Here is a 16,114-nt window from a genome sequence, read left to right on the forward strand (position 1 = left end):
AAAAAGAAAGCAACAATCAGATTTAATATACTTCGGTTTAATTGTAATTAATTTATATGTATGGGTACAGCGCAAGTGATAAAGAAGAAAAGGAATCAAATTTGTCGTTGTTTGCTTGCTGGCAAGCGACTGCAAATTCAATTAAAATCCACATCAAACTGAGAAACTGTGTTCTAATACAAGCTTTATTTAAGCCCGGTGATTTTGTAATTGCTGAGTTCTTGTTTTATAATTAACTAATGTACATTTGTGTGCTGCTATAATGAAAGCAAAGTCAATGCTTTGCCTCGGATATACGCTGGCGCAATGCGATAAGCGTGCTTGTGGCGTTATTAAGAATTTATTAATCATAAATGATTTGGCAATGCACTTGGGTTCAGACGCATATCAGTAAAAGAAAACCTTTGTGTATCGACATACAACTGGAATTTCTGTAAAATTAGCCGCAAATATTTAAACAAATTTAACCGCAAAAATATGAGTTACTGGTGGCCCTTTAGGAGCAGATATTTGCCGCTGACGTTCGGAAAACGTGCGATTTTGTTGGTTGCTTTCCTCAGCTGCTTAATCATTATTTGGTACTTTGGGGTAAGTGAACCAATTAAATTTGATTGTAATACAATAAATAGCTATTTTTTTTTATGAAAACCAACTAATAGTGCAATAGCCATCCTATATGCAAGCGTGATAAGCTGCCGCGCAATGATGGCAGCGCGCCATGCATTGTGCTTTGGTGGACCAATATTGGTGCTGAGAAAATGACTTTCGATGATATTCTATGTGGCTACAACACATGCGCTGTCACCAGCAATCGCAAATATTTGCCACAGGCGAAGGTATGTAGAATAAACCTTTATTGTTCTAATTAGTAATTATAAATTATGATTATTTTCTTACTCCCAACCAGGCCATACTTTTTTATGCGAGCTCACTCAATTGGCACGATTTACCATTGCCACGTCAGCCCGAACAAATTTGGGCTTTGCTGCATGAGGAATCACCACGCAATGTGTTGGAATTTTTGTTTGAGGAAACGTTACAACATTTCAATTACACATCGACTTTTAGTCGCTATAGTGATTTTCCGTTAACCATAAATGCACTACCCAATATAACCGAAATAACCAATCCGAAATATGTGGTGACAATTGGTCGCAAAAATGTTGCACGTAATAATCTTGCGCCTATTCTATTTCTACAATCGGATTGTTCCACAATGTCAGGGCGAACAAATTATGTAGAAGAGCTAATGCAGTATATTCCAATCGACTCGTATGGCAGTTGTTTAAATAATCGACAAATGCCGGAGAGGTAAGTTAACAGTGAATTGTTGTTGCAAAAAATGCCAAAAATATTTGCATCGTAAAACAAAATGTGTGATTGTGGTAATTGAGGATTTTTTTCCGAAAGATTTCTAATTTTATCCAATGGGAACAAAATTTAATATTATCGAGGGATGACAAGACTCTCTTAGTACTTAAATATGGCTTTTGCCTAGTATATTACCGATCAAATCTTAATAATCTTCTCGGGAGTATATATTATGATAACCTTTAAGTTGTGGACCATTGTAAAGATCTTTTCATATTAAGTTCCGGTATCTGTACTGAGCAGTGGGGATCCCCTTTACTTAAGATGTTAGTTGTAAATAATCTATTGAAAATACTTTAGGCACGAGGACAACAACCCCGAAATTCAAGGGGAATTTTGTTGGGTTGCGAAAGCTTTCTGGCCCAGAGTGGAACGTACAAAGTCAATCGAAGTATGTACTAGTTCTTAATCAGATACATAGCGCTGTAATGATCAGTGTCATAAGTGGGCACTGTCCCATTGACACTCTTGCCTGGAATTACTGTTAGCCGCCTCTATAAATTTGTATCTTTGCCTATATCGGCGGTATTTGAATCCACACCTAGGAGTTCTAGGCATCACAACGGACTCTCGTCTATAGCTGTTCCAAATGAGATTATTTTTACAATCTTACTTAACCTAACTTATCGGTACTGAGTAAGAGAGGCAAGCAAATCACGTGTTCGACTTACGATGCATACTGGAACTTAAAAGATCCCTGACGATAGTGCCTTCGATTATTCACATATTTTTTTATTTAATTCGCATTATTTTGAACAATTACACCACATACAATATTAATCGGTTAATTTAATGATTAAATTCTCGCTGTGACGCTACTTGGCAAGCATAGTTTCGAGATTTATGTGCGCAGTTGATGCACCAAGAATATCATCGTTCTGCAAGACGCCGCTAACGGATTTACTTGTCCTTGGATGCTTTGGTTCCGGTGTGTTATTCAGCGCCAATGGCGCCTTCGATGTGTTACGCTCCAATCTACGCCTAACTTGTGAGCCTGTCTGCTGCAAATCTACCACAGTGGTATTAACACCCATCGACTCGGTGTTTGTCAAATCGATACTATCCTCATATGAATGACTCTCCTCCGTATCACTCTTCGATTTCTCACTGCTACCCGCCGAATTGAGCGTGGAATGCGAATTGGAGGCTTTACTCGAAACATCCGAATCGCTACCCTTCTTCCCTGGCACTTTCTTCTCAACCGCAGTTCTTGACTTCCTATTCGCCGCATCCCTAAGCTCAACTGACGGCTTAACCGCTGGTTGTTTAGGCATTTTATCCCCTCGCATTTGCCACCTACTTTTAGCTTGATCGATGGGTGCCATTTGTATGTGTTTCCCGATCAGACCCGATTGTGTTTTACCCTCGGCATCGAAAAGTGGATTGTGATGCAGTATAACAGTGCTCATTGGTGGTGTAAATACGGGTTCTGCACTCGGCTGCTGACAGCTAAAGTCCGTATTATTACTTGTCAATTGCAATTGCGTCTCTGCGGTCGGAGATTCCGTTGCACGGCAAGGCATTTCAGCTTCTGCTGCGACAGCAACTGCAGCGGCGACAACAGCGGCTGAAGTAGGTATGTCTGTGCGACTCTGCTTATTTGAGGTGCCGCCGTTAGTCTTATTCGAGCCCGTACGTTGACTTCGTCGACTGCGGCTGCGATAACTACGACGCTTACGCATGCCACGCCTTAAAGGCAAGCGTTCCAGTATGGATATGGGATATACTGCGGTGGTCCAAATGGCAGTGTTGTGTCGACTGCGTACATGAGGACTGCGACTGCGCGCGATGCGAATCGGACTTCGTTCCATACGGCAGCGACTGGGCGCCACATGGTGTCGTGAGTTATTCGAGAGACCACGTGACGATCGTCTGCTGTATTTGCTTTTCGGTGTACGTCGTGGACGTGGCATCAGATAAGAAACGGTAAAAATTGTTGGCTGGCTCTTGCTTTGGTGAGGTCGTAGAAAGCTTAGTGACCTTTATTGCAACAAATTCTCGCAATATGTTATTTATTTATGTATTTATATTTGTATTTTTTTGTTTTGTTGCAAATAATTTTTTTTATAAAAGTTTTCTAAAAATTTAGGAGACAATACTATACAATACAATTACAAATAAATTTATTTTCTATATTTCTTTATGAAAATGAAATCATGGCGCTTTGGATTCGAAATACAATTCAGTGGGGAAAGGCGTTTTCGATTTGACGGAGTAACAGTAAAATGTGCTTAAAAATGACTACGACGGGAATACGAAGATTTTTGAAAAAGTTTTAGGAAATGTAGCCGAGATGAGGCAATAAAACCGACTGCGTAACTAAGTAGAGGGCACTCCGGTCATTGTATTATAAATTGGCAAAATAACTGTGGAAAGGCGATTCATGAGGAATTAAGCATGATGTTTTCATTTCCCTGTAGATTAGAATGGACCTATGGTTCTGTGATCGACAGTTCCTACGCCGAAATCTATGTATTTACCGATAAATCAAAGAGTGAAATGGGAACAAAAGCGGGATTTTTCTTGAATGATCCATATACTGGAGGTAGCTTCAGAATAATTGACCACAGTTCAGTCTTTCGGACCGAAATCGCTGATATAACAGAGGGCGTCAAGTGGGCTTCTGCTCTAACCAGCAACTCTATTCACTTTCCCTGCGGATCCTCGCTGCAACAAGTGGTCCGAGTCAATGCTAGGACCTCGTAGTGTACGCATGTCTAAAACACTGGAGAAGTATCTTCAATATATCACTGCATGAGCGATCTGGTTGTTGGCCTTTCGATCCAGAGACAGCTATGTTCTTGATGAATTTTTCTAAGCTGGAATCTAGTAATAACGATAACCATATTTCGCGCACTTGCGAATTCGATCAACCTCCCTTTTTGGGGATGTTTCATCATGGAGGCTGAATTTACCGACCGTTGTGCCAAAGATACCTTCCTTGCCCACTCTGGTGTTAAAGTCGCTAAGTACGATTTTAACATCGTGGCGGGGTCAGCTCTCATAGGTGCGTTCCAAGCGCTCTTAGAAGACATCTTTGGTCAGATCGCCTTCTCTTCCGTCAGGGCGTGGGTGTAATTTGCTTTGATGTGGATTGTGGCTAGACGTTCATCCACCCGGGTGAACGCCAGGATTCGGCGACGGAGTCTCTCTCCCACCACGAATCCCACACCGAATTTGCGATCCTTCATACTTGTCTCAGTCCTTGTTCCGTCCATCTTCTTGGACGGCGGTGATGTCAGCCTTTACTCTCAAGAAAACATCAATCAACTGGGCAACGGCACCTTCCCTATAAAGGGACCGGACATTCCAAGCGTATGCCCTTAAATTGTAATTATTAATGCGTTTGCAGTGGTCGTCATCAAAAGGGGGGTCTCTCATTCGAGGCTGTTTTTTTCTCTTCTCACTTTAGTTCGCCTTCAAACAGATATTTTTGGCTACGCAGAGGATACTTGTTCTAAGGCCGGAAGTCATGAGCTGCTTGAGCCATATGTAAGGTAATTGTTTCTGGCCACTCTTAAGTGAATGGCGCTCAGAGAATTTTCCTCCGTAAAGCTATTCACATGAATAGTACTGGGACAATGCTTTTGGTAGCATACGTCCAAAAGAGCTCAGTAAGGAAGTTGTATATTACTTGCGGACAACTCTTGAGCTCAACACTGGATTCTTCTCGAAATATGATTGTAGCTTAGCTTTTATTATTGTTGTTTTAAGAACATACTACACTCCTTAAATATATATTTTTTGTTAAAAAAGGTTCTGGCCCTGGATCTGTGGACTTCGCGTGAGCTCAGCAAGCGCTGGTAAAGAACTTGCTCCGGTCCTACTGCGAAATCCTTCGTCCTCAATGTAGATATACAATGAACACTTGCTCTTACTAAGGTTCATCTTGCCAAAATCGTAAGAGTTCTTATTGGACGTTCCTCAAGACTGACAATTTTGTCCAACACTAAATTTTAAAGTTATCTAGAATGTGAGATGGAAACATGCAGGCACTGGCTCTTCCATTGTCCTGTTTTTGCCAGGCTGAGCCTGAAACATTTCAAAATTTATTGCTAAGAGAGCATGACTCAAGTTGTTAAATTAAATAGTGCCGAATCGAATACTACAAATTATTAAAATACAAGTTTTTGTCTCTTTCTTTTAGTTTACAAACCGATTTCCTAAACAAACTATATACCGAGGAGATGTATCGCTTTATCGGACAGTATAAATTTATGATCAGTATTGAAAATGGTGTCTGTGAAGACTACATAACCGAAAAGTATTGGCGTCCGCTGATTGCTGGCACTGTGCCCATTTATTTTGGCTCACCATCGATACGAGTAAGTTATTATAACCTGAAGAAGATACATAAAGCTTATTGCGAAGTTTGTAATACCCACAGGTAAAAGTGGGAGATCTCATAAAGCATATATAACTTGTGATCCAAGTAAAGGTACTTTTTTCAATAGCTCTTTTTTGATCACCGCCGAATCGTGCCCAGCTATTATGTTATTTTTGTTAAGTATTATTTGGCACCTTATCATGGAAAGACTTACACCGGAACAACGTTTACAAATCGTCCAACTTTATTATGAAAATTCACGTTCTGTAAAGTTATGGTAATCGGCATACTGAGTAAAGTTCGACTTAATAGACCACGTCCACCACGTAGTCAAGAAAATATAGCAACTGTAGCTGAGAGTTTACACAAAGGCCGTGGATAGTCGATTCGGCGCCTTTCGAAGCAACTAGGACTGACGTGTGACTTGACGCATTTTACGTCAAGATCCTAAATAGAAAGTGTTCAAAATATAGCTTGTGCAAGAACTGAAGCCGCTCAACCTTCCAAGCGACATCGCTTCGCTCTGTGTAAAGTTCCAACAAAATCCGACATTCTCGAGCCAAATTTTGTTCAGCGATGAGGCCCATTTCTGGCTCAATGGGTATGTAAACAAGCAAATTACCGCATTTGGAACGAAGAGCAACTTGAAAATATTCAAGAGCTGCCATTTCATTCAGGAAAAACAAGAGTTTAGTGTGGTTTGTGGGCCGGTTGAATCATCGCTCCATATTCTTCAAAAATGATGGCGGTGAGAACGTAACCGTCAATGGCTACCGTTATCGCGTCATGATAACCGACTTTTTAATGCCTGAAATTAAAGCTCGTGATCTCGGCGGGGTTTGGTGGTGAACGAGAGCAAGACGAAATATCTCCTGTCATCAAACAAACAGTCGTCGCACTCGCGGCGAGGCGACCATGTCACTGTTGACAGTCATAACTACGAAGTCGGAGATAATTTCGTCTATCTTGGAATCAACATCAACACTAACAACAACGTCAGCCTCGAAATCTAACACAGAATATCGTTTGCCAACAGGTGCTACTTCGGACGAAGTAGGCAACAAAACTCTATAAGGCACTCATTATTACCGTTCTGCTATATGGTGCAGAGGCTATAGAGCTATATGAAATATACGACGACATTGACATAGTTCAGCGAATTAAGAAACAGCGGGTACGCTGGCTAGGTCATGTTGTCCGAATGAATGAAAACATTCCAGCTCTGAGAGGATTCGACGCAGTACCCGCCGGGTGAAGCAGAGGTAAAGAAAGACCACCACTCCGTTCGAAAGACCAGGTGGAGAAGGACCTGGCTTCGGTCTCCAATTGGCGCCACGTAGGGAAAAGAAGGAACGACTGGCGCGCTGTTATTAACTCGGCTATGACCGTGTAAGCGGTTTCTACGCCAGTAAAAAAGAAGAAGAGGAAGATTTCGGCGACATTTAGATTCAACGAGACGGCGCCACTTCTCACACATCGCATCAATCAATGGATTTATTGAGAGAACATTTCGGTGAGTAGATAATTTCACGTTTTGGGCCGGTCGATGGGGCACCAAGATCATGTGATATCACACCGATAGACTTTTTCCTGTGAGGATATGTAAAGTCTAAAGTCTTTGCGGACAATTCCGCTTCGATTTAGGCCTTGGAGAAAAATATCAGCGTGTCAGTGACGTCAGTCACCTGTTGAATTGCTCGAACGAGTCATCGAAAATTAGACCCAACGGATGGGCCATCTGCGACCTAGCTGCGGCCAACATTTGAAAGAGATAATCGTCAAGTATTAAGTGCCAAATAAGGTTCTTTCGAATGATAATAAACAGTGCCCAATCAATATGAAGGTTCTGTGTTTTTTCTTTGAAAAAGTAGCAAACCTCGAAATGGATCACCCTTTAAAGAAATGCAGCAGTGAATGACTTTTTGGTTTTTGTAGTTTTTTTTTATCTCTATACATATATACATACATACATGTATAATAAATTTCCACTTACTGTTTTAGGACTGGGAGCCCTATAATCACTCAACAATTTACATAACCGACTACCAGAGTCCCAAAGAACTGGCCAAATATATACTGGAATTGGATAAAAATGACAGTGAATATGTCAAATACCTACAACATAAGTACAATCAAATCATGCCCATCACTAATCAACGTTTAATTGAAGAATTCTACGTGCGCACCGAAGAAACGATGTTTTTCACAAAATTCGCTTGTCAAGTGTTGCAAGCATTGTGGGCGCAAAATGCAAAAACGAAAATGGCCAATCGCTTGCACTATAATTGCCCGTTGCCACTACCATATCCAGCGATGGAAAGACCGCCCACTGAAATACACTCCTGGAGCAGTCTTTTAAAGCGCGCGAATTGCATGGCGAAGAGCATAGATGAGTTGTTGCACATAAATCGGGTATTTACCGAAGGAGAATTACATGATTTGACGAATGCGAAAATAGAAAATGAATTGTGCTAGTGATGAGTGGTTGAAATTTGTGAATTCATGAGAGTATAATGAGGGAAATTTGATTGCGTGCGCGCAGAAATGGAGCCAAAGATAAAATTTATGTAAATAAAAATTAGCTTGGAAGCACATAAGCGTATATATATATATATATGCAAAATTATGTATATATGTATATGTACATATAAGTTCTCACATGTATGTACACATGACAATGTTGTTGTAAATACTTTTTATTTGTTATTCCTAAGTAAATTAATTGTTATATTTCATAAATTTAACTCAAAAGACAACCTAAGCGAAATATACCACCCATCTAAATAAATAAATATATAAAAAAAAATTGATGCTTGAATACTGCTATTATACACAGAACTGGGTGTATTAAGTTTGCCACGAAGTTCTTAACAGTCAGCAGGAAGCGTCGGCAACTCTATAAAATAAATATATGCAAATTATCGGGGTGACGAGCCGAATCGATTAGCCTTTTCTGTCTGTATTATCGTGAATTAGTGCCCCAGTTTTTGAGATATCGCGCCGAAAACTTGCACAAATGTTTTTTCTTACCAAGAAAATGCTCATTTGTCGAAATCGTCCATATCGCACCACTATAGCATATAGCTGCCATACAAACTGATCGTTCAAAAACAAGTCTTGTATGGAAAACTTTTTTATTTGACAAGATATCTTCACGAAATTTTGTATTTGTTATTGTTCAAGGCGTCGCTACAATCTCCGTATAAATTGTGTAGATCGGACTACTATAGCTTATAGCTGTCCTGCAAACTGAACGTTCAAAAACAAGTTCTTGTATGGAAAGATTTTTCAATACATTAGATACCTTCACGAAATTTTGTATTTGTTATTGTTCAAGGCGTCGCTACAATCTCCGTATAAATTGTGTAGATCGGACTACTATAGCTTATAGCTGTCCTGCAAACTGAACTATCAGAAACAAGTTCTTGTATGGAAAATTGTATTATTTCACAAGATATCTTCACCAAATTTTGTATTTGATATTTTTCAAAGCAACGCTACAATCTGCGAAGAAATTGTGCAGATCGGACTACTATAGCTTATAGCTGCCATACAAACTGGAAGTTCAAAAACAAGTTCTTGTATGGAAAAGTTTTTTAATACATAATATATCGTCACGAAATTTTGTATTTGTTATTTTTCAAGGCATCGCTACAATCTTCCAATAAAATGTTCAGATCTGACCACTATAACTTATAGCTGTCACACAAACTGACCGATCAAAATCAACTTCTTGTATGAAAACTTGTTTTTATTTGCATGCGGTACAACCGAAATTCTCGCGTTTTCTAGTTTTTCGGTTTTTCACCAACATCCACCTTTTGAAGCCGTAAAAAAACCAAATTAAACATTTTTAAAATAATTTCGCTGCAAATGCTGTGAAAAAGCTATCAAAAGTCAGCATATATTTTTTATAAACATATATACATATGAATATTTACAAATATTATTACTAAAAAAACAATGAAATGCTCAAAACTCAAATATCAGTTATGGAATTGCAAGTGTCGGTCATGTGGCAAGCGCTTTGTGTTGTTCTGCTGTGTATTAATCGCAGGCGCTTTGTTGTTGGTGCGTATTTTATAATTTTTTTTACATGTAATGAATTGTTTTTGTTGTCATATAATACATTTTCATTTCAACAGCTTTACCTTTGGTATCAGCTGCCAAAAAGTGACCAGTTAGACATTTCTGAACCACGCCTGCTGCTTTGGTGGACCCAGTACAATGAAACGGTGTATTATCGCAACATCTATTGCGGTTATTTCGTGTGTACGATAACCAATGATCGGCAGCGACTTGCCGAGGCGAAGGTATGCACTTAATATATATTTTTATATATTTTTTTGAATTAAATATATTTGGATTTTACATTTTTTCCAGGTCATCTTCTTCTATGGCAGTCACATTAACGCACACGATATGCCGCTGCCGCGCCACGCCTATCAGTTGTGGGCCTTACTGCAGGATGAGACGCCACAAAATGCGCCTTATCTATTTTACCCAGAATTTTTGCGCCACTTTAATTATACTTCGACATTTAGTCGTTATAGCGATTATCCGTTGACCTTGCGTTCGTTGCATAATCCGAAAGAGTTGATATTGCGCACTTATTTCAGAGCGCTGCGCTTTCGCAGCTCTATACCGGTGTTATTTATGCAAGATAATTGTGCGACCTTGTCGGGTCGTGAGAATTATGTGCGTGAATTGATGACGCATGTGCCGGTGCAATCGTGTGGCAAGTGTCTGCGTAATGCGGATTCGCCGAGGTAAGTCTTTTTAAATGGTTTTGCTCTTCATTTGCGTTGTTCTTGCACTTGCACACACAGACATGCTTATACGTTTTAAAAGTACACTAGCTCTTGTGTTGCATACTTTTAGGCTCGCAGTATCATATTTGCAATAGATAACCACTTCTGAGTTTTAAAAAATCGATTGTTATACATATGTACATACATATGTATATCGAATCTACCTACACATAATTAAGAACATTCTTCGAAAATTCGAAGTTGAGTTTCGGAAATCGAGTATTTTGGAAACCGAAACTTTGCCAAAAACCAAAGTTGACTGATCTTCGATTGTAACCCGAAAAAGACAATCCACTCGAAACGATTTCCAAATTCATTATTTTTTATATCATAAATGCAAAAAAAATAGAAATGGTAATCTTACCTATGAAAAGTGACCGTTATAAATACTTAATTGTTTTTTATAGAAAGAATGGCAACAATGGCAAAAAAACGACTAAGCACTTCGACTGACTAACAAAAACACCGCTGTTCGCATATTATTTATTTTTATTTAATTTAAAAGTTTGTTTAACAAAAAAAAATAGTGGCAGCCCTATTAACGAAGTATTTAACTTCTACAGTAATTTAAAAAAAAAATGCTAAGCATCCCACAAACGCGTTTTAAGTACATAGATATACATATTTATTTATGACAAAAGCATTTTTATCTTAAAAACATATGGCAACTCTGCGTTCAAGTGAAGAATTATGCGACTGAAAAAAAAATAAATTATATTATATTACACATACATACATATGTATGTATGTACATACATACATAAGAGCACTTGACCTAAACTGGCTTTACATAACGCTTAAAAAATGTCTATGGCAACCCTGCTGCCAGTACTAGTTTTTTGGTCGCTAATAATAAAAATACTTTATTTTTTTTACGGTTTTGAACAAAATAACTGTCTTAAAAATATTTTTTTCTTACCTCTTTGCCAACAGATTTTATTTTTTTTGGCATACGTATGTAGTACTATATGTACATACATATGTATGTATGTATTTATATGACAAAATATGGCAACACTGTTTAAAACCTTTCAAAATGCCTGATTTTTTTAACAAGTCATGCATCGCTTTACAAGAAAAATCAGTTTGCTTCTACACTATAGCATTATTACACATATTATATCCATAAAAAGTGCTTTTTTTGTGAGAATAAGAGTTGCCACTTTTTTAAAAAATTCTTAATTTCAATATTTAAAAAGAACATTTATTTATTGCTTTATATTCGGTAACGGTATGCCAATATTTTTTGTAACAGCATTGTTTTTTTGGTTTTTATAAAGAAAAGATGGCAATATTGTCACAAATAATGTTCAATAATTTTGACTTTGTAAGTAAAATGCAATTAAAAGAGGTACATTTTTCGATTTTAAATTCGTACATTTATATATACAAATGTTCTTATATATTTGCGTATGTTAACTATGAACTTAGTGGCAACTCTTTTTAGCATATTTAGAAATTTAGATTTTTTGACTACATTTTCTTTGCTTATATACAAACAATTTTATGATTATATAACTATTTAATTGAAAATATAACTTAAATGTACTTTAAAAAGAAAAAGTTGCACAAATATGGCAACATTGTTTCATTTTAAGTATATAAAACTCAATTGAAAGTTTTTAAATAGATTTTATTTGGTTTATGTTACGTTAAGTAACGTAAAAACTGTACACTATAAACACTTTTACTGAAATACTGAAATCATAATGGCAACTCTATTTTAAGATTTCTGTACTTTCGTGAAGTTTTTCTTGTCTCGATTCGAATATTACTTTAAATATTAATTAGAGAAAATTTATTATTTTTCATTCAAGTACAAGTGTATATGCAAAGAGTAAACTTAGTGGCAACCCTTTTTCAGCACATGTAAAAAATTTAGAGGTTTTTACGTCAACTTCCGATTTTAAAATACGAATATTCTTTTATATTTACATATGTATGTATGTATGTATTTAAAAGCATATATGATTTAAATGCTCTCAATCAAAGTGTTGAACGAATATGGCAACATTATTTCATGTTTATATGTATTAAAGTTCAACTCAATATTTTTATTGGATTTCAATTCGTTTCTAACGCGTAATATATCGCAAAAACGAGCTTTTAAAGTAGAATAAACACTATTTACTCAATTTGTGAAATCACTGTGGCAACTCCATTTTATACTTTTAAAATTTTTAAAAAAATTATTCGACAAATTTTTGCTTTGATTTTGTAATTTCTTTAAATATCAGTTTGAGAAGAATTATTATTTTTAATTTTATGTTGTGAGAAGTGGCAACCCTACTGAAAAAATCAAAATCTGTAATACGAAATAAAATTAGGCAATATTCAACAATTTTTACTACAAAAACTTCACATATCAATATGGCTTAACACTTTTCAGCACAATTAATAAAATCACTCTGGCAACTCTTTTTGTACTTTTCACATTTATAAAGAAATTATTTGCTCTGATTTTATAATTTCGTTAAATATTTGTTTAATACAATTTTTTATTTTAAATTTTTGGTTGTGAGAAGTGGCAACTCTGCTTAGAAAAAATTTATAATACGCGATCATAAATATAAATTCAGGCTATATACAGTTATTGTTTCCATAAAATTTTATTGAATTTGTTAAATCAGTATGGCAACTCTGGTTTAATTTTTTATATTTTTATTTTGTATTTTTACTTTTCACATTAATAACGCAATCATTTAACAAATCTGTGCTTCGATTTTATAATTTCCTTAAATATTTGTTTAATAATTTTTTTAAAAGTGGCAACACTGTTGAGAAAAAAATTAAAGTCTTTAATACGCGGTCACAAATATAAATTTAAGCTATATATAATTAATATCTCCTTAAAAATTTTACTGAGTAAATTCAAACGCTATGGCAACTCTAGTTAAATTTTTTTATATTTTTATTTTATAGTTCTTTTAGGATCTGATTATTACTTTAAATATCAGTTGCAGAACAATAATTTTATTATTTTAACCTTTTTTGAAAATTGGCAACTCTCTTCCGAAAGTTCAAAACCTAAGTTACGCGATCATAATACTTGTATATAAAATTAGGCAATATGAAAACAATTTTCTACAAAATGTTTTTCATATTTTATTTCTGTATATACATATGTATGTACATATTTACTTAGGTAGATATGTATGTATACCATATACATATTTATGTATCAATATATACTTATGAATGTACAGTTACATAACAATCGCGTTTCATAAATCTCTCAACCCAAATCCCGCACCCTTCATACTGTTTCTAAACCTTACTTTTATATTTACTCTACTTTCCTTTATTCGTTGCCTAGTTTTAGGCGTGAAAACGATGTGCTGCGTTTTATTTCAGGATTTAAATTTGTAATAGCCTTCGAAGATGCCATTTGTGATGATTATATAACAGCTGCATACTGGCAGGCACTAATAGTGGGTGCCATACCCATATACTTTGGCTCGCCTACAATACGGGTAAGTACAGGGTTACCTGTTAAGTAGTAGTTATGAAATATTAAATATTAACTCTGCCTCTTTCTTTAGGACTGGGAACCGCACAATCACTCCGCTATCTACGCTTCAGACTTTGAGAGTCCCGCAGCTTTAGCCGAACTTGTCTACGAACTGGTTGATAATGAGACGGCTTTTCTCGAGTATTTGCAACATAAATTTAATACCGAGGAGCCAATAACAAATAAGCGCTTACTTAAAGCCTTGCTTTGGCACTTTAATTTGTCGAAAAAAGCTGAGAATTTCGAAAAATTCGAAAAAGAAATGTGTACCGAGATCAATAGTCGGAGAGAGAAGCCTGTTTCGAAAATTGCAAATCAGACGCACTTCAGTTGTCCTCTGCCACAATGCTTGCCCGCAACACGGAAGAATTACACAAAACACGCGCAACAGTGGAAAGTTAATTTTACTGTTAGCCAGCGTATTGTACGCCTGTTGGATATACTTTTGCAGCGGAATGCGCCTTATGCGCCGAAATATTTTACTCAGAAGGTGAAGCAGCTGGTTGGTTGGGACAATCTGTGATGATTGGTAACATCAGGGTTGCACGCAGGTGTCGGAGCGGTTTATTGTAACCATTAAATAAAGATATAGATATATATATTTTTGGAAAATAGTTCTCGTCATTCGCTGGCTGCTTGTTTGCCCGGTCACAGCGGAATCGTTAAAAGCGATGAGCTTGATAGAGATGACATCCTTACCCTAATTTCATCTGATTGGAGGAATTTCCAAATTCCGCTGCGTTCTTGCGTTTTAGCGCTGTACCATGTTAGCCCGGCTAGCGCTAATTAACAACCAGAACTTGTGCGACTGCGAGATCTTTCTGGTCCAGAGAAAAGATTAATAGCTTTTCAAATGAGATCCAACGACCTAGGTTAACCTTCTTCCAATTGTATTTTTCGTTCGATCTACTATGAAAACAGCGAATATATCTTCTCTTAATCTTTGCTCAGGTGTCGTTCCTTTGATCTGAATAGTTCGACATCAAATTATTCAATTATAGGGAAAACCCGCCAAAATCCAGCTATCTCTCAGCACCGAAATCCCAGAACATTATATTTTGCAGGAATTACAAACAGCAACAGAGCTTGCTTTTCTTTCTAGACATGAGTTATAGATTATATTCTGCTTTAGCAGAAGTTAAGTTATCAGTTGAACAGTCTCTAAATGTTAAGAGAAACAGAGAGCCATAACATTATTATTCTACAAGATGCTATGCAGATACACTTTATAAGCCTTCTTCGGGTCATCATAACTTTTGTGCATCTTCCATAGAAGTGCCCATACTTTGTTATGATCAAGTAATATAAGACAAGCAATTACATGTGAATAAATGATATCTCGTGAGATTCGAAAGCTCTAATACTACTTAAGTGACTCTATAGCTTTAGATATGCAAAGTGCCCACTTACAGCTTATGTGAAAGCTTCCTCACTTCAGAGCGAGAGAGAAAAGGCAGAGAGCTCTCGTTGTAAAAGCTGTACATTTAAATTTAAGCTTTCCATCTTCTAGCAAAGATTTAAAAAAAAAAACAACATTAATCTTAAAGCTTTCCCACATCAAAGGTGATATAGCTTTTGCTGAAAAAGCTTCAGCTTCATCGTCTAGTTTTAGCTCTTAAACGAAGACACTCTATGTGAACTATACTTAATTATACTACGACAGGTTAAGAAGATATTTGATATACGATTTGTCTGCTCAGGGATGACCCATTAGTTCATAAAAGCTTGTTAAATCAAGCTCTCTATACATAGTCGTTAGATAATTGATTAAGGGTTCATTGTTTTTCATGACCTTTCTATGTAGTAGTCAAGCAAAGTAGCTTTAGGTAGCATATTTTCGGGTTTTCGAAAGCCCAATCCCAATAGAGAGAGAAAGCTTTCACAGGGCAAAACTATACATTAAACTTATATCTTTCCGAAAGCTTTGAAAAAAATCTCTTTAAGCTATTTCACATCAGAGATAGAGGTTTTGTTCGAAAAAGCTCCAGCTTAATCTTTCTATTTCAGCAGTTTTTAATTCGCTGCTGCACTTCTCGTCCATATTATGAGATTGTAAAAACTAACTTCTTAAGCTCTTTAAAAATTTATGTAATA

General features: G+C 36.6%; 2 protein-coding genes across 2 annotated transcripts; both read left to right on the forward strand.

Moving 5' to 3' along the window:
• Positions 1–477: 477 nt before the first annotated feature.
• On the forward strand, positions 478–8,325 carry LOC120769016 (alpha-(1,3)-fucosyltransferase B). Its single transcript, XM_040095860.1, has 5 exons — positions 478–588; positions 660–836; positions 908–1,311; positions 5,519–5,696; positions 7,700–8,325. Exons 1-5 carry the CDS (start codon positions 478–480, stop codon positions 8,171–8,173), a joined length of 1,344 nt encoding a protein of 447 aa, XP_039951794.1. The 3' UTR covers positions 8,174–8,325.
• A 1,333-nt stretch (positions 8,326–9,658) lies between these two features.
• On the forward strand, positions 9,659–16,063 carry LOC120768423 (alpha-(1,3)-fucosyltransferase B-like). The gene is made up of 5 exons (XM_040095104.1): positions 9,659–9,769; positions 9,844–10,011; positions 10,082–10,467; positions 13,826–13,982; positions 14,052–16,063. The coding sequence occupies exons 1-5, from the start codon at positions 9,662–9,664 to the stop codon at positions 14,541–14,543; spliced, it is 1,311 nt and encodes a 436-aa protein (XP_039951038.1). The 5' UTR covers positions 9,659–9,661; the 3' UTR covers positions 14,544–16,063.
• The last annotated feature ends 51 nt before the right edge of the window (positions 16,064–16,114 follow it).

This window comes from Bactrocera tryoni, chromosome 2 (genome assembly GCF_016617805.1).
Source record: "Bactrocera tryoni isolate S06 chromosome 2, CSIRO_BtryS06_freeze2, whole genome shotgun sequence".
Lineage (NCBI taxonomy): Eukaryota > Metazoa > Arthropoda > Insecta > Diptera > Tephritidae > Bactrocera > Bactrocera tryoni.

Excerpts from the sequence above, each read along its gene's own strand:
- LOC120768423 (XM_040095104.1), top strand. The coding sequence starts at position 9,662 with ATGAAATGCTCAAAACTCAAATATCAGTTATGGAATTGCAAGTGTCGG. Across the intron at positions 9,770-9,843 it reads TCGCAGGCGCTTTGTTGTTG|CTTTACCTTTGGTATCAGCT; the intron begins GTGCGTATTTTA and ends TCATTTCAACAG. Across the intron at positions 10,012-10,081 it reads AGCGACTTGCCGAGGCGAAG|GTCATCTTCTTCTATGGCAG; the intron begins GTATGCACTTAA and ends CATTTTTTCCAG.
- LOC120769016 (XM_040095860.1), top strand. The coding sequence starts at position 478 with ATGAGTTACTGGTGGCCCTTTAGGAGCAGATATTTGCCGCTGACGTTC. Across the intron at positions 1,312-5,518 it reads AATCGACAAATGCCGGAGAG|TTTACAAACCGATTTCCTAA; the intron begins GTAAGTTAACAG and ends TCTTTCTTTTAG. Across the intron at positions 5,697-7,699 it reads TTGGCTCACCATCGATACGA|GACTGGGAGCCCTATAATCA; the intron begins GTAAGTTATTAT and ends TTACTGTTTTAG.